Source organism: Somniosus microcephalus, chromosome 3 (genome assembly GCF_052327205.1).
Source record: "Somniosus microcephalus isolate GS21.2 chromosome 3, FLI_Smic_1.0, whole genome shotgun sequence".
NCBI lineage: Eukaryota > Metazoa > Chordata > Chondrichthyes > Squaliformes > Somniosidae > Somniosus > Somniosus microcephalus.
The window spans coordinates 34,128,789-34,147,886 of record NC_140989.1 but is presented as its reverse complement, the minus strand read 5'-3'; the positions used below and the strand labels follow the sequence as shown (position 1 = coordinate 34,147,886).

General features: G+C 45.2%; 1 protein-coding gene across 4 annotated transcripts in view; it reads right to left on the bottom strand.

Moving 5' to 3' along the window:
- The window catches only part of sult6b1 (sulfotransferase family, cytosolic, 6b, member 1), a 39,181-nt gene extending 20,789 nt beyond the window's left edge, over positions 1-18,392 (bottom strand). The window contains exons 1-4 of one of the 4 annotated variants that reach the window (XM_085979972.1): positions 17,809-18,392; positions 11,719-11,846; positions 7,986-8,075; positions 4,710-4,836 (exon numbers count right to left, since the gene is read on the bottom strand). In XM_085979972.1, coding sequence (XP_085836098.1) covers positions 4,710-4,836; positions 7,986-8,075; positions 11,719-11,846; positions 17,809-18,232 — 769 coding nt within the window. In that variant the 5' untranslated portion in view covers positions 18,233-18,392. The remainder of the gene's footprint in view (positions 1-4,709; positions 4,837-7,985; positions 8,076-11,718; positions 11,847-17,808) is intronic. The other 3 variants (XM_085979963.1, XM_085979957.1, XM_085979968.1) reach the window with 3 other exon arrangements.
- Positions 18,393-19,098: the final 706 nt, after the last annotated feature.

Genomic DNA, 19,098 nt, shown 5'->3' with positions numbered 1-19,098 from the left:
TGAGATCGGAGCAATTGCTCTTTCAATTACAAATGACTGACAACACTTTGAAATGGGAGGTAGAAGTCATGAATTTTTCAGTGGGCAGCAGTTTTGGTTAAGATCAGGCAGGCAGGCGCTGTAGACTCGTGTATTCCATATGCAACACCGACCTGAAAAGATACACTTTGAAACGGTAGCCCGAGTACCAAGCAAAAGAGAAGGCTAATTCATCCAAAGAAACAGCTCTGTTTGTCTACATTACAACACATCAAAAGTACTTAATTGGCTGTAAAGCGCTTTGGGACGCCCAGAGAACATGAAAGGCGTTATATAAATGCAAGTACTTTCTTTCTATTCTCAGAAGTTGTATAAAGGCAATTTTCTGAAAGGGTATGTTCATTTGTGGGTCGATTCCCAAGTCTCAAGAATGTTGCTGTTTAGGATTTTGTCCCTGTTGTTTTCCTTCTAAAGTCTCGGTCTTGACTCTGTGATAGCACTCTTACCCGAGTCAGAAGGTCGTGGGTTCAAGTCCCACTCCAAGACTTGAGCACATAACCTAGTACCGACACTTCAGTGCAGTACTGAAGGAGTGCTGTACTGTCAAAGGCACCGACATTCACACAAAATATCAAACCGAGGCCCTGTCTAGCCTTTCAGATGACATAGAAGATCCCAGTGCACTGTTTGAAGAAGAACAGGGGAGTTCTCCTGGCCAACATTTTTCCCTGAACCAAACTGCCCACCATGTTTGCCTACAACAGTAACTACAATTCAACAATAAGGAGTTAGCTGTAAAGAAGGCGCTATATAAATGCAAGTTTGTTCTTTTCTCTCGGTACTATTTTATTTGTATATAAAATCGGTACACTGGACAGTGAAGGCTATGGGCCCCGTCAACATCCCAGCTCTAGTGCTGAAGAGCTGTGCACAAGAACTAGCCACACTGTCCTAGTACAGCTATGACACTGGCATCTACTAGGCAATGTGGAATACTGCCTAGGTATGTCCTAGCCACAAGAAGAGATGATCGATCTTACCTGGTCAATTATAAGCCTCCTTCCAAGCATCAGTAAAGTAATGGAAAGATTCATCAATATTACATGAAGCAAAACCTACTCACTAATGCTCAGTTCAGGTTCACCAGAAACACTCAGCGCCAGACCTCACTACAGCCTTGATTTTGACACGGACACAAGAGTGGAATGCCAGAGGAGAGCCTTTGATATCAAGGCATCACAATGGCATTGACGAGCCCTAGCAAAACTGGGGTCAAAGGGAAATTCCTCCAATGGCTGGAGTCATACCTGACAAAGGAAGCTGGCCAGAGGCCTGTCGTCACACTGCAAGACATCTCTGCAATAGTTCCTCACGTCAGCATCCTTGCATCAACTATCTTCAGCTCTTAATAACCTTCCCTTCATCACAAGTAAGGAGTGAGGCCGACAACTCAAGTGCTCAATTCCATTCACAATTCCTCCAGGACTTGAACTACAACCAGGCTTGGGCTGACAAGTGGCACATAACATTTGCGCAGCACAAGTGCCAGGTAACGACTATCTCCAACAGGAAACAGGCCAACCATCTCCCTCTAACCGTCAATAGCAACAATTGCTGAGTCAACCCTCATCGCCATCTTTGGAGTCACCATTGACCAGATGCTTAACTGAACCAGCCACATCAACAAGAGCAGGACAGAAGCTGGATCCTCTACAACAAGTGGCTCAGCTCCTGATCCCTCAAAGCCTGTCCATCTACAAGACTAAAGTCAAGATTGCGACCATTCGCCTGGATGGGTGAAGCCGCAACAATACTGAAGAAGCTCGGCACCATCCGGGGCAGTGCAGTTTACTTGACTGGCACCCAGCCACTGGACTCATTCACCCCCTCTGACACCAGCACAGTGTAGCAACAATATAGATTATCTTCTGCAGGGTTACCTTAACAGTACCTCCCTCCCTCTGCGACCTCTTATTACGCAGAAGGACAAGATTAGGAACGTCACGGGAGCATCACCTCTCAAGTCAGGCACCACCCTGACTTAGACATATACTGACCACTGCAGTTGACCAATACGGATGGGGTAGATTTTACAAATTTACGCTCGTGCCACAAATCTTTGAGAGTCTGGAGCACACAGCAGAAATTCAGGCATGGCCATCAGAGGGGCCCGCAGAAATACAAGTGTCAAAACAAGACCGGACTGGCTTACAGAGTGTGATTTGTAGCGGGGTATTCTACAAGAGCCAGATATGAGAAAGTAGCGAGGAGACAGATACAATGCAAGACTTGTGATCAGAGACAAGGAAGGAATGGGAGGCTTCTTGAATTACTGGCTGATCACAGATACTAGCAAGCAAACTAGGTAGGCTAATTGAGGAGCAATTCTGGACAGGAAAGTACTTGTTTTTAATCTTGATCTGACCAGTAGAAGGGAAGCGGAGTTATTGCTGACTGTGAGCACTGAAGTCACCCAGAATAGGGCCCTCAGCACAGGTGAAAGTTATAGTTGATAAGTTTGTTTGGTAAATTTTTTTTACAAGTTTAAAGATTAGGAAAGCAATAGAGGCAGTAGATAAATTTAGTGGGATGGTTAAGCCAAAGGAGACCAAAGTTACATGGCTGAAGTGATCAGCAGCGATACAAGAATGAACAGAAGAGCTCTGTTCCTCCATTGCATTGAAAGTTGCAGTAGAAAAAAAGTCAGAATAAGGGGAAAGTTGGGTTTCATTGAGAAAAAGAAAAGGCAGACAAGAAAGAAAAGATTGACACATCATGCGCCTGCACCCCCGCCCCCCCCAAACCGGGCTCCACCCGCCCCGCCCCCCCACCCCCAGAGCTTTTCCCTGCAGTACAGAGAGGATTTTTGTTGCTTTGATAATCAACTGCATATTACTTCTATATCTCGAAGTCAGCTTTTCAAAGTGCAGGTGTCGTGTTCCCCAGGGATCGGTACTAGGACCACTGCTTTTCTTGATATATATTATTGGGCCGGATTTTCCGACCCCCACGGGTGTGTACGCACCCATCGGGGCCTCGCAAGTGCCGGTTTCCGGCATGCGCTGAAAACTGGCACTTGCGATCTGTCAAGAACAGATCAGCCGCCTAACCGGGAAAAGGGCCTCCGCAGGCAGGGAGTTCACTTTCTACACAACTTCCGCCCACTTTAGACCTTTAAAAATCTTACGCCTGGTAAAAGCAGCAGGCATAAGGTTTGCTTTTACCAGCATAAAAGAGTTTTAAAACATTTTAAAAACTTCCCCACTCATTTATAATTTTAAAATACTTTAAAATAAAGTAAGTTTATTTTTAGCCTCGTAAAAAACTTTAATTTTTTTTGTTTAAGATATTTAATTGTAATGTAATTTTAAATACGCAGTTTAAAAAAAAAATTATTTAATGTTTAACTTTAAGTGATCGCCATTCATACTTTTGACAGGTCAGCGCGGAGAGACTTGTCAAAAGTGTGAAGGGGGATTCCCTTCTTTGATTGGTTCCCCATGGCCCACGCCCACGTGATCCCAGGGATGCTTGCGAACCGCATGCGCCCCTGGGATACCTGGGCCCCTGCACGTTTTGTAGAGCAGAGACCCAGGATCAGAAGTCTCGGGATCTACGGAGTCAGCAGGTAAGTGCGTAGATTTTTTCTGATCGGAGGCCTCTGCACGCAGGAAGCCTCCGATCGGAAATTCAGGGCCAATGACTTGGACTTGGGTGTACAGGGCAGTATTTCAAAATTTGTAGATGACACAAAACTTGGAAGTATAGTGAACAGTGAGGAGGACAGTGATAGACTTCAAGAGGACATAGAGGCTTCAAGAGGCTGGTGGAATGGGCAGACACGTGGCAGATGAAATTTAATGCAGAAAAGTGCGAAGTGATACATTTTGGCAGAAAGAATGAGGAGAGGCAATATAAACCAATCCTAAAGGGGGTGCAGGAACAGAGAGACCTGGGGGTATGTGCAGAAATCGTTGAAGGTGGCAGAGCAGGCTGAGCAAGCGGTTAAAAAAGCATACAGGATCTTGGGCTTTATAAATAGAGGCAGAGTACAAAAGCAAGGAAGTTATGATGAACCTTTATGAAACACTGGTTCAGCCTCAACTGGAGTACTGTGTCCAATTCTGGGCACCACACTTTAGGAAGGATGTGAAGGCCTTAAAGAGGGTGCAGAAAAGATTTACAAGAATGGTTCCAGGGATGAGGAATTAAGTTACGTGGATGGACTGGAGAAGCTGGGGTTATTCTCCTTAGAGCAGAGACGATTGAGAGGAGATCTGATAGAGGTGTTCAAAACCATGAGGGATCTAGACAGAGTAGATAGAGAGAAACTGTTCCCATTGGCGGAAGGGACGAGAACCAGAGGGCACAGGTGATTGGCAGAAGATCCAAAGGCAACATGAGGGAAAACCTTTTTTACGCAGCGTGTGGTTAGGATCTGGAATGCACTGCCTGAAAGGCTGGTGGAGGCAGATTCAATCATGGCTTTCAAAAGGGAATTGGAAAAGTACCTGAAGGAAAGAAATTTGTAGGGATACGGGGAAAGGGGACTGGCTGAAGTGCTCCTGCAGAGAGCTGGCACGGACTCGATGGGCCGAATGGCCTCCTTCTGTGCTGTAACCATTCTATGATTCTATAATACTGCACAGCCGGCCTGTGATTTAAATTCTAAAAGAATTATGCAGTTTGAAAAGGTTAAAAGTAACAGTAATGGGAGCCAAGACATGTACCTTCTCCAGTCATGTACTTTTTGAAGAACACATCCCAGGAGTCCGAGCTGGGCAGTAAAGGGTTATTCTGACAGAAGTGATAATAGGACACTGCGTTGTCCTTGGGATTGCGAAACACAACCAGCACCTGTCGAGAGGGGACAAGAGAAATTTGGATTTCATCGGTTTCTGCAACAATACTGGGGAGACCAAACAGAATAACACCACAATCTATTCTGCTTTCACATTAATAACAGGAATCCCTTCAGTGTAGTTTGTGGACCTGATTTCAATCAGCACTCAATTTCATAAAAGGTGGTACTGTTTGCATTAACAAAAGATAAACACTCAAACATGGCGTCAAGTCTACTCTGCACCACTTTAAAAAAATGTTTTTCCTCCCTGGTTTCAGACTTTCCTGGCTGAAGGGGGTCATGCAAGCAGCTTGCTCTCGTGACTATGTTAACTCCACTCTTGATCTAGTCATCAGGTTCAAGAGCAATTTAGTATGACTCGCCCCCCCCCTCTATATAGACATTCTTGACCTATACTCTGCTCTTTCCTGGTGACAAGCAAGTTTGCAAACTCATTTGTGTAGGAAAACCAAATGTCAGTTGGCATTTTACCAGCAGAGGCTGATCACACTGGGCACCGACCGCACGCAATATCATGCTTGAAATAACATAACTGCCACTTCATTTCTTTCCCTCATCGATTTTCTCCCCCATCCCATTTTCTTTCCCGAATTCCTCAGGTCCATGCCGAGGTACAGTGCCATGGGTGCGGATTGCTCTCCAGTAACGCATCCAATTGGCTATCTTCATACGAACCCAGTGAGAGAATTCTAGAAGACTATTCAACCCAGGGGTTGGTTTGGGTGGGGGGGGGGGGAAGACTAGTTGAATCACAACCATCCCAATCCGTCTTAAACATGCACACAGTTCCAGCACGGGTCAATGACTGAAACCATGTCTACCCAAAGCAGTTCTGTAATTATAAATAAGGATTTAAACTTTGCTTGTACGGACTCATCTGTATTCTATCTGGTTTGTACCGAGAGGTCATAACCACTCTACTTTGTGTAAAAGTAGTTTCTTCTGCCCTTTGTTCTCAATCTCTTGCATTCAATCTTGTATCAATGGCCCCTTGTTCTTGACCACTTAACATTGGAAATAGTCGGCGTCAACCTACCCTGTCTCATCATTTCACAATTTTAAATCACCATCATACAGCCCCATAACACACATTGTTCCAACAATGACCCAATTTTTCAAATCTTTCTTCATATTTGTATTTCCCGATACCAGCCAGCGTCATAGGGAGTCTGTTGTACTCTCCCTAAAGCCTCAATATCCTTTTATAATGTGGACCCCAATACTGCATGCAGACGACCTCAAGAGTATATTAAGGTTTTATATAGGCTAGATGTTATACTCCATACCCCTTGTGATAAAACCTAAAATTCTATTAACTTTTTGTATATACAGCCTTTATCAACCAGAGTTGCTGCCTTTAATGTCCTGTGAACATGTATCCTGAACTCCCTCTGCTTTCTTTCACAGCACTAAGCCTACTACCATTCAGAGTAAGATTACTGGTGGGTTTTTTTTTTTTTTTTTAAAAACAGTAAACCAAGTCATTGATGTACACAGTGAACAGACGTGGCCTCAGAACTGAACCCTATGGGACACTACTACTTGCTTCCAACCACTGAAAAATTGCCCTTAACTCCTACTCTTTGTTCTTTTCTAACCAATTTTTAATCTACTTTGCTATCCTTCCCCTAATTCCATACCCCTTAATCTTCTGTAGTAATCTCCCATATGGTAGCTTGTCAAAGGCTTTTCTAAAGTCCATGTACAGGAAACTCTTTGGTATCCGGCACCGATGGGACCAGTTGATTAAAAATTCTGGATGACAGAGAGGGTTATCTACCGAGGCTATTTTTAACAAACAAAAATTTAAAAAATCAAGAAATGAGCAGTATACAGTAACTGGGTACTCACCTACAGAATGTTGTGTTAAATGGATGGTGGAAGATGCTTGATTAAGTACAGTACTGCCAGTTGAGGGTAATCCATAACTCTTTAATTACTTAACAGTAACACAAAGCTTATATAGTAAATTACTGTATACAGCGCAGGAGAGTCAGACTCCTGTTATTGAGGTGTTCGGACTTCCGACAGTGCCAAGAAGCCGAGTAGTGGCAGTTTGGAGAACTACTCCCACTGACTAACTCGGCCACCGCGGGAGACTCGGACTCGGCAACATTTCCGGTTATTGAGGTGTTGTTTTCGGAGTATGAATTTTGCCGGTTAATAGAGAATTCCGGATATTTAGGTGCCGTTTAAACGAGAGTTTCCTGTACACTGCATCCATTGCATTTCCTCATCTACCATGTCTGTTTCCTCCACCAGTAACTAGGAGGTTTGTCAGGCACGATTGTGCCTTTTCAAATCCACGCTGCCTACTTTTAACTACAGTATTGTCTCTTTAGCGAGATAGAGGTCATTTTCATCCTTACTTAATAACTCTAAAATTTCTCCTATCACAGGTATTCCGCTAACTGGCCTGTAACTACTCAGATTAGTTTGGTCTTCCTTTTTGAAAATGAGCGTTACATTATCCAATCTCCAGTTGTCCGGCACACATCCATACTCAATAGAGTCCTGAAGTATAATTTCTAGGCCCCCTCCTATCTCAGTCTGGTCAGTTTTACCTTAAGGCGGCGGGACTTAATGACAAGTAATCGCACTTTAATGAAGTGCAAACAGCTTCTTGAACTGCCCGAAATAGTCAGTGCATTTAAATCAGCACCTTTGCAATTGACCTCGATGGTAATGGCAAATGGTCAGCACCACCTTTCCAATATAGGCATCTGTCTGGGTTAAGTGGGGATGGTGTAAGTGGTGGGGACTGTATTCCATGGAGCCCTGGTACTTTGACTTCCTTTGGCTTAACAAACATCTAAAAAATGTTCCTTTTGTCCATTATAATATCCCTCATCTCACGTTCAACCACTTCAGGGTTCACCTCCGTCATCCCTTTCATACTTTCTTTCCCTACAGCGTTTAGACTCTGAAATAGTGATCGCTAAAACAAGTTGTCTGCGTCCCTGCAACTTACCGTCCAGTTTTTTCCCCTTACTATTTGTGTTTCCGTGGTCTCGGTTTTCAGATGGTGGCCACACAGGATCATGACCAGATCAATTGAATCCTTTTAAGATTTAGTTTGGGTAACTAAAACTTTTGTTTGATCTCACATTACCGTGCATGGTCATTTAATGTGTAACCTTACCTTGGTTTTCTTCTCAGATATAGATGGTGGTAATTTTTCGTAATGATTATGCGTTCCATAAACCCGTGGAGATGGGGAATTTTTCATCATCTTAAAATGAATAACCAAATATACGTGTAAGAAATGAGCAGACCGGGAAAGATAATTGCATATGAATGAAGGCAGAAATGAGTCCACATTTACAAAACAATTTTCTGCTAACAGCGTCTCAACCGCCAACACCAAATACATTCTGACGAAAGGTCATTGACCTGAAAACGCTGACTCTGTTTCTCTCTCCACAGATGCTGCCTGACCTGCTAAGTATTTACAGCATTTTCTGTTTTTATACCAAATACATTGGAACTTGGATAAAGAAGCATTCCAGTTCAACAATAATGGGAGCAGTAGAACATTACTGTATATACTGCAGCCAGATCAGGTATAGCACAGCCAATACAGCCAAGCTCCCTCTGCAGTGCCATAACAATGCACTTTAAATTGAGCTTTAGGGGTAACAACAGGCATTCACACCTCACCAGTGTGGACCTTTCTACTTCCCAAAGATGTCCATTCTTTCTACTTTTAGGGTCCAGCATCAGAATCAAGCCCTCCCCCAATTCAGGAGTTTCTCATAGGCTGTTGGCACAGAAATGACTACCATGTGATCAAGGGATCAGAAAGAGGGGAGGATTGGTACAGTAGGCGAGATGATGCTCTTGAGTTTAGAATGAAGGTACATTATTGGGGCAGGGTACAAGGAATATTAGGTAAGGAAATTACAAGACAGGAAAAGATACTGCAGTCCATCTGGGAGGTCCCAAACACCAATACCATTTCATCGCTCACTACCTCAAAAATCTATCCAATTCTCCCTTAAATGTTTCCACACTACCTACCTCCTTGGGCAGTCCATTCCACACGTTCACCTCCCCCACCCCACCCACCCCCTCTGTGCAAACTAAATAAACCTAAACTATCTGTGCACCTTCCCTTTACGGAGGCATAGTAATTCAAAAAGCAAAACTGAATGTAAAGATGTGTAGTCAAAATATGACTGTCAATGTCTCCAGAGGCTGTGCTAAAGTCTTTACAATGGGCACTGTTCAGATCACACTTGGAAGTACAGTGTTTAATTCTAATCATCACACCACAAACATAGGCATGAATTGGAGAGGGTGACAAGAGCAACAGGACAACCCTAGTATAACATGGAGGAGTTTGAGAAAAGCTCAGGAACTCCAGCTCTACAGTCTACAGAGAAGGTTAAGAAAGAACCTCATCAAGGTACATAAAATATTAAATTGTACACAGTGTAAATCTAGATAAGATGGTTAAGAAGGCATATGGGATACTTTCCTTTATTAGCCAAGGCATAGAATATAAGAGCAGGGGGGTTATGCTTGAACTGTATAAAACACTAGTTAGGCCACAGCTAGAGTACGGCACACAGTTCTGGTCACCACATTACAGGAAAGATGTGATTGCACTAGAGAGGGTACAGAGGAGATTTGAGGATGTTGCCAGGACTGGGGAATTTTAGCTATGAGGAAAGATTGGATAGGCTGGGGTTGTTTTCTTTGGAACAGAGGAGGCTGAGGGGAGATTTAATTGAGGTGTATAAAATTATGAGGGGCCTAGATAGAGTGGATAGGAACGACTTATTTTCCTTAGCAGAGAGGTCACTAATCAGGGGGCATAGATTTAAAGTAATTGGTAGAAGGATTAGAGGAGTTGAGGAGAATTTTTTTCACCCAGAGGGTGGTGGGGGTCGGGAACTCACTGCAGAGGCAAAGACCTGCATCACATTTAAAAATTACTTGGATATGCACTTGAAGTGCCGTAGCCTACAAGGCTATGGACCAAGTGCTGTAAAGTGGGATTAGGCCGGATAGCTCTTTTTTGGCCGGCACAGACACGATGGGCCGACTTCAAATTAAGCTAGGATAGCAGGACCACAAATTAAGCCAGGACAGCAGGACCAGAGGGCATAAATGCATACAGAAGTAAATTTAATACATTTTTAAGACAAACATATTTTACTCAAAAGATCTAGGTAGGATATTAGGGAAGAAAACATAAGCAACACTCAAATGCAGCCGGATGTAACAGTCAAGTTCACGTACGAGAAGGAATAGCTTCCGTGTGCTGAATGGCCTTTACTCAGGGCCTTGTGTAAAACTTGGAAACTTAACTTGGAAACTTAAAAGGGTCCAAGAGGAGCAGTCACAAACATTTCTGTAGACTTTTCTAATGGTCATTGACCTTTCCCAGCATAGCTCAGAATTTATTATATGCCAAAAGGCCTTGCACAAGATGTGCACCATTAGTTTATTCATAAAATACGAGACAGCAGATCAGTGCAAGGAGCTCTCACCTTAACATTGAGGACACTGAAATAACCGATCAATCAGTAACTTGGCATGCAAAAAAAGAGGGTTTCCTAATAGATTCAAGTCCGAATTATTAACTTGTTACCGGAGTACATGTCATGGTTTCTGAGATAACTGGCTCAAAAAAAATTTAACATTTAAATTGACAATTTACAGCTATTTGTTGTGTAAAGAGAAGCTACAACAGCCAATGGATTGCAGCACAACAGATTTTAGCACCCATGTAAAGTGGCTTTGGCCCTCATTACTATTACTAGTTGCCACTTGACCACCCCTGCCCTGTACAGAGTTCGTACTTTAGCGCAGCACATCTCAAACAGATGTAACAAAAAAAAACTTGCATTCCTATAGCGCCGTTCACAACCTCAGGACCTCTCAAAGCACTTTACAGCCAATGAAGTGCTTTTTGCCGTGTAGTCACTGTTGTAATGTGGGAATGTACTCAATAGGTAGGTTATCCTATCTAACTAAGTAAATACTAAGCTTTTGGTGCCAAGCGGTAGCCCCTAGTAACTGGTTCTTTAGACTCGGCAACATGCTAGGAAGCACAAATTAATGTTCAAGAGCTCTCTGAATCAGGACAATGGAAGATGTCAAGTACTATTTGAGGGGAGGATGTTACGAAAACAACCTCAACAACTTTTTCCTATAACCTACGGGGTCATTTTTTACAAATTAGTGCTGCTGGGACAGAGCTTTTGGAGAGGAGAGTTCATATCAGGAATTGGGGCGCAGGGGCCAGCATGACGGGAGCACTCATTGTGAATTCACAAGAGACAGTACTTGAGCTCGTTAACTGCCCATGAACATTCAGCAGACGAGGACGCCCCCACCCCCCTCTCCAAGGATTGGCTGGGGCCAGGAACACCTGGCAAAATCTGGTTCTCCCAGCTGCTACAAGTCTGGCAAAAATTCACCGTGGGGTGCTTGCCACCGGCTGCATATGCCAGGAGCACGTGATCCGAGCATTAAACTAAATGCAACATATGAGCTGCTCAACGTTTACTCCTACGCTCCCCCCCCCCCAGGCCATGAATTCTTAATGTGTTCGTTTGAAATTTCACTCCCATTATTTTAGCAGGGGTGTTTCCCCAATTCATTTTAAATTGCTTACCATATTCGCTAAATTAGTGACACAAGTAATTTCAAACAAGCGTATAAACATCCATAAGCTAGGATGTCATAACATGATCCCAGGGCCTTAGTATCTATTGCTGTCCTTTCCCTCCCAGGCCTTGCCACTTATCAGGGTGAGGGATGTCAAAGCTACAGATTAGCTTCCCCTCCCCCCACCCCACCCATTCCTCTCCTACACTCTTTAATGGGTTAAAAGACTCACACATCATTTGCCACGCGCATACCTCATATTTCTCAACACCTTCAAATTCCATCAATTTGACTTGAAAATGTCTTCCAGGCTTCCCTTCTTCAGATTCATTTTGATTGGCAGAGGCAATATCCTGAAGTAACTGATTCACCCAATTAAATCCTGCAGCGTACAGTAAAAAAAAGTTACAGTAATATAACCAGTTACATATCATCGGTGTAAGCGGATACTTGCTGCAGTAACAGTGTTCTGCCCTCGGCCAAGGACTCTGGTCACACACAAACACAAGATTCCTGAAATAACAACAGAAAATGCTGGAAATACTCAGCAGGTCAGGCAGCATCGTGGAGAGAAAAACAACGCTAACGTTTCAGGTCGATGACCCTTCCTCAGAACTGGAAAATGTTAGAGATGTAACAGATTTTTAAGCAAGTGTGGGGCAGGGAAAAGGGGGGAAGGGGAGGAAAGAACAAAGGGAAGGTCTGTGATAGGCTGGAAGGCAGGAAAGATTAAAAGACCAAAGGGATGATGGTGCAAGACAAAAAGAGATGGTAATGTTAAGAAACAAAAGATGACTCTAGATGAGGTGTAAATGGCACTGGCAGAATCATCAACAGCTGCCATGTGAGAGAAAAAAGAAAAAATATATAGGGGTCGAGGTTATGGTCTGAAATTGTTAACATAAGAACATATGAACATAAGAAATAGGAGCAGGAGTCGGCCATTCAGCCCTTCGAGCCTGCTCCGCCATTCAATGAGATCATGGCTGATCTTCTGCCTCAACTCCATTCACCAGCCCTATCGCCATATCCCTTGATGCCCTTACTAGTCAGAAATCTATCGATCTCTGACTTGAATATACCCAACGACCGAGCCTCCACAGCCCTCTGGAGTAGAGAATTCCAAAGATTCACCACACTCTGAAGAAATTCCTCCTCATCTCAGTCCTGAATGGCCGACCCTTTACCCTGAACTCGATGTTGAGTCCAGAAGGCTGTAAAGTGCCCAATCGAAAGATGGGGTGCTGTTCCCTGAGCTTACGTTGAGCTTCGTTAGAACAGTGGAAGAGGCTGAGGACAGGGAGATCAGAGTGGGAGCGGGAGCACAAGATTCCGGGGTCATTTACTAGGGATTAGCATATGCCCTTTTGGGCAGCCGCACCCAGACACCGGTTAAACCTCACGGTTTTTATCTTCAGGAGTACCTCCGCCTAGGTGGGGTGCAACCAAGGCTAAAGTGCCCCACCTATCATTTACGATTTGGGGGAAGATGGGCAACTATCGGGCACAAGTGCTCTCACTGGCCATCAAGCCAGTATTCAGAGCCGGCACTCTGGTTTGCCGTTTGCCGCTTGCCGGGGCTGTATGGAGTGGGACTCGAGCCCAAACCTTCCGGCTCCGAATGTTACCAGGTGTTCACTCCGTCCGGGAGCAAGTACCCCGCCGGATGTATTTAAAGTATTCAGGATAATCCTACCACTAAGCCAAAGGCTCGCTCTTGCTACAGTGGCAAGGAACAATTGTTAACCTTTAAAGTGCTAGCGCCGACCATGTGGAGCTAGTTATTCATTGGGTGCCCTGTACATTACAATTGATTAACCATATTTAAATTGTAGATTTCCAGTTACACCAGCAACAATCTACGCAATAAAAATTAAGTGTCGTATGTTTTCTAAAGAGTTCGGCATTAATTTTGGACAGACGATCTTTCATCATGGCCCAATATTTGTGTTTTCCGTGAAAGTGCTGCTTTCAGCGTGACAGATTACCAGATAAACCAGTTTTTTTTTCTTTAAAAAGCAGAGCACACTGCTCAGAAGAATGTTGAATTCCAGGGATCCCGGTTTTTCTGATGCTGTTTTGAAGGTGCTACTGGAGCAAGGTGAGAGCCCAGGAGGGAGGGCCTCTTTCTTTCTAATGGCAGACAGGGGGCCCAGGCAAACCACGTCAGCTGGCACAGACAGAGATTGCAGAGCATGTCAATGGCTGGAATATTACACTGAGGTCCTGGCTGCAACGTAGGAAGAGGTTCAATTACTTGACCCTGGCAGTGAAGGAGTCAATTTTATTCTTCCGGTCTTTTCTCTGAATGAAGCCTTGCAACACTGCTAATCCTCCTCCTCCGCCCCGCCATCCACCCCGCTAATCCTCCTCCTCCCCCCACCCCGCTGCTGCGCATGCTTTTCCTCCAAAATCACAACACAACCCTGAACCACAGCTGCTTCACCTTACAAATCACACACTCAACATTTGTTTCTGGCTTCAGAATTGGCAGAAAAATTTCGACTGCTATCCAGTTACAACTTGGACTGCCTTACACTATTCTGACAACTGCTTTCACACTTCACACTGGAGATACTTTCTTGCACGCAGTCACCACCCCTTCATGCTCACAACTTGCATGGGCATGCTATACATGAAGCTGCATCGCAAATCTGCACAACGCATTCACGGGGGCACCCACCAACTCACTCCCACTCTTCCTGCAGAATAAGATGATGATGAGCAACACAAGGAAGAGGAACAGAACCAAAGGAGGCCCTCGTTCCAATGGGTAACACTGCCATGGAGATAACTGGCACAGGGAGGTGGTGTCGGAGATAGAAACATAGAAGACAGGAGCAGGAGTAGGCCATTTGGCCCCTCGAGCCTGCTCCGCCATTCAATGAGATCATGGCTGATCATCCAAACTCAGTACTCGGTCCCTGCCTTCTCCCCATATCCCTTGATCCCTTTAGCCTTAAGAAATATATCTAACTCCTTCTTGAATATATTTAAGGAATTGGCCTCTACTGCCTTCTGTGGTAGAGAATTCCACAGGTTCACCACTCTCTGGGTGAAGAAATTCCTCCTCATTTCTGTCCTAAATGGCTTACCCCTTATCCTTAGACTGTGACCCCTGGTTCTGGACTCCCCGGCCATCGGGAACATCCTTCCTGCATCTAGTCTGTCTAGTCCTGTTAGAATTTTATAAGTTTCAATAAGATCCCCTCTCATTCTTCTAAACTCCAGCGAGTATAAGCCCAATCGACCCAATCTCTCCTCATACGTCATTCCTGCCATCCCAGGTATCAGCCTGGTGAATCTTCGCTGCACTCCCTCCATGGCAAGAACATCCTTCCTCAGATAAGGCGACCAAAACTGCATACAATACTCAAGATGTGGTCTCACCAAGACATCCTTGCTCCTGTACTCGAACCCTCTCACTACGAAGGCCAACATACCATTTGCCTTCTTAACCGCCTGCTGCACCTGCATGCTTACCTTCAGCGACTGGTGCACAAGGACACGCAGGTCTCGTTGCACTTCCCCTTCTCCCAATCTATTGCCATTCAGATAATAATCTGCCTTCCTGTTTTTGATACCAAAGTGGATAACCTCACATTTATCCACATTATATTGCATCTGCCATGCTTCTGCCCAAATCATGCTGGAGTTTCTTGGCATCCTCCTCACAGCACACACGCCCACCCAGCTTTGTGTCATCTGCAAACATAGAAACATAGAAGATAGGAGTAGGCCATTCGAGCCTGCTCCGCCATTCAACGAGATCATGGCTGATCATCCAAACCCTAGCACCCGGTCCCTACACCGACAGCCATCCCACCCAAGCCCTATCCCCGTAACCCCACGTATTTAATCCCCCCTAACACTAAGGGTCAATTTTTATCATGGCCAATCAACCTAACCCGCACATCTTTGGACTGTGGGAGGAAACCGGAGCACCCGGAGGAAACCCACGCAAACACGGGGAGAATGTGCAAACTCCACACAGACAGTCACCCGAGGCCGGATTTGAACCCGGGTCCCTGGCGCTGTGACCACTATGCCACCTTGGAGATATTACATCTAGTTCCCTCATCTAGATCATTAATATATATTGTGAATAGCTGGGGTCCTAGGACCGAACCCTGCGGTACCCCACTAGTCACTGCCTGCCACTCGGAAAAAGAGCCGTTTATTCCAACTCTTTGCTTTCTGTCGGCCAGGCTGGAGGTCGAGTGCAGCAGGGGGTTTGGCTATTTTCCTTACCCTTCCTCAAGCAGTCTCACATACAGGCAGTGCGGCAACCTGGCGCTGCATTGCACTGCCACTCATTTGTTACTGTTCACCCTTCACATGAGGTGTGGACCCTTGTCCCTCTTGGACCCTGGCAGCCAACCCTCCAGAACATAAGAAATAGGAGGAGTAGACCATTCGGCCCATCAAGCCTGCTCCGCCATTCAATAAAGATCATGGCCGATCTTCTACCTCATCTCCACTTTCCTGTTCTATCCCCATATCCCTTAATATTCAAAAATCTATCGATCTCTGTCTTGAATATACCCAACGACTGAGCCTCCACAGCCCTCTGGGGTAGAGAATTCCAAAGATTCACCACCCTCAGTGAAGAAATTTCTCCTCATCTCAGTCCTGAATGGCCTACCCTTTATCTTGAGTTTATAAATATCAAAATTTCATTTTTCTATTTAAAAAAAAACTTTTAAGCTGGTAAAAGCAGGCCTTAGGTCTGCTTTTACCAGGCATAAGAATTTGACAGGCATTCAGCGGGCAGAAGTTGTGCAAAAAGCGCAACTCTCCGCCCGCAGAGGCACTTTTACTGGGCAGGCGGAGGATCGGTCAAGAGGATTCTTGACAGATCGCAAGTGCCAGGTTTCAGCACATGCGCATCGCACGCCTGAAACCAGCACTTGCGCGGGCCCCTCCACACCTCGTACGCACCCGTGGGGGGAGGAGGTCGCAAAATACGGCCCATCGTTCAGAATTCTCTCTAGGCTGAACTGGGGGAAAAGCCACCAGACCGGCCCAGGCAGCTGTTTGAGCAATGATAGCAAAATACTGCGCATGCTGGAAATCCAAAATAACAACAGAAAATGCTGGAAAAACTCAGCAGGCCAGGCAACATCCGCGGGGAGAGAAACAGAGTCAATGTTTCAGGTCGAAACCCTTCGTCAGGACTGAAAAAATACAGGAAATGAAACAGATTAAAAGGCCAGTTTGGGGGCTGGGAAATGGGGACGAAAGAACAAAAGAGAAATGAAGAGCCATTAAGAGGTATTCAAAACCAGACGAGATGGTGATAGGACTAGTGGAGAGACAAAAGACGGCTCTAGATTAGGTGTGAAATGCGCTGGCAGAATGAGAACGTGGGAGAGAAAAAATGGGGGGGGGGGAAGGGCACAAAACAAAAGGTGTGGATAAAAAAAATATAAAAATGTAATAGGGGCCAAGGTTATGATCTGAAATTGTTGAACTCGATAGATGAGGTGATGTTCCTCGAGCTTACGCTGGGTTTCCGTGGAACAATGCAAGAGCCCGAGGACGGTGAGGTCGGAGTGGGAATGGGGCAGTTTGAGCAAGGTGGCTGTGGTGTGCCCGTGGCTCAGGTTGTTGTACCTAAGGTGGGTTTCAGAGAGGGGGTCGTGAACCAAGGTGTGAAGAGGTTAGCTCTCGTCCCCCAAGCAGCCAGACTCTAAACTTGCTGCGCTGTGTTAAAGGGCACAGAGAGGACGGGAGGTCGGGCCGTGAGGAATGTTGGGCAGCCAATGTTGCGCCACTACTGGAAGTCGAGATAAATCGGTTTTTAAAATGTTTCGGATCGACCGAAAAAACTCGGCGAGACAGCCCGCCATAATCTCAAATGAAATCAATCCCCCAAATTTAGCAGCAGAAAAGTTGCGGTGTAAGGTTACAGCGTCAAGTCAAAAGCACCACAACAAACTGGTATAAAAGCTAAACGGTAACTATAAACTAATAATTAATCGAGGAAAAGTTAAAGCGAAACAAGCAGGAAATTCCATCAGCATTTAAAAATATAAAACAACAACATTTGGAGAGAGATCCTGTTCAGAAAAGGACTGGGACTTAAACAAATTACACTTTTTTTGACAGAAACTTATTAACTTTAAAAAAAAGTTTGAGACAAAATGAGCTCAAACTTATTTCAATAATTTGGGGCCGAAAAAAAGCACCCGAGAGCCAAGACAAACGTCCCAAGGCGCTTCACAGGAGTATTAAAGGACACGTTTTTTGTTTGATAACGCTGCTGGGAAGCGCCTTGGGGCGTTCTGCGGCGTTAAAGGCGCTATGTAAATACAAGTAGTTGTTGTTGTCGAGCATCTCACCGCATTTGGGATAAGAGGCGATCAGCATGTCTTCGCGACGCGCCTCGAACCGCTCCATAGCCCGCAGCTTCTCCTCCGAGCTCAGCACGGTCGGGTAGAGCACCCCGTTATAGCGGAACAGCATCTCCTCCGGCTGCATCTTGCTGGCCCGGTCCAACAACAGCTGCAGCCGCTCCTGGAAGGTGCCGGGAGCGCCAACCTTCACCGCCTCGCCTGCCATGACCAAGCCGAGGGCTTTGACAGAACCAGCACAGCGGCTGAAAGCCTCTCCCTTTTTATATACACACACTGTATATCGTGGAGCGAGGGGGGTGGCTGTGAAGTCCACTGACACCCTCCTGGTACGATAGCAAAATACTGCAGATGTTGGAAATCCGAAATAACAACAGAAAATGCTGGAAAAACTCAGCAGGTCAGGCAACATCCGTGGAGAGAAATTTGAGTTGACGTTTCGGGTTTGACCCTTCTTCAAAACTGGAGAGAAAAGAAACTAGATCGAAGGCAGGGCTCCTGGTGTTTGCGGAGAGGGCGCGGCTCGGGTTAGTTCGCACGCTGGGTTCGTGCCGTGTGACCAATTAAATAAAGAAACAGAAAACACTTCCGACCGCCTCTGAGTCGGATTCTGCTGATTTGACTTGACAGTTTGAGTTCTTGATTGATTGCTGCTTTCCATTGATTGGGACTGTTAAGCATCAAGTCTACTAAGTTACAAAGCATTACAACGTATTTTACAACACAGAAACAGGCCGGTGTGATTTATGCTCCACACGAGCCTCCTCCCACCCCTCTCCATCTAACCCCATCAACATATCCTTCTATTCCTTTCTCCCTCACCTGTGAACTGGACTGATGGTTGAACCCTGGCGCTACTGAGCTGGTGCTGTTCGGGTTGGTTCGCACGCTAGTTCGTGCTTATCTATCTTCCCCGTAAAGGCACCGATGCGATTTGCCTCAATTACTCCTTGTGGTAGCGAGTTCCACATTCTAACCACTCTCTGGGTAAAGAGATTTAAACTGAATTCCCTATTGGATTTATTAGTGACTATCTTATATTGATGGCCCCTGGTTCTGGTCTCCCCACAAGTGGAAGTACCTTCTCTACATTTACCCTATCAAACCCTTTCATAACCTTAAAGACCTCCATCAGGTCATCCCTCAGTCTTTTTTCTAGAGAAAGAGCCCCAGCCTGTTCAATCTTTCCCGATAGGCCTAACCTCTCAGTTCTGGTATCATCCTAGTAAATCTTTTTTGCACTTTCTCCAGTGCCTCTATGTCCTTTTTATAATATGA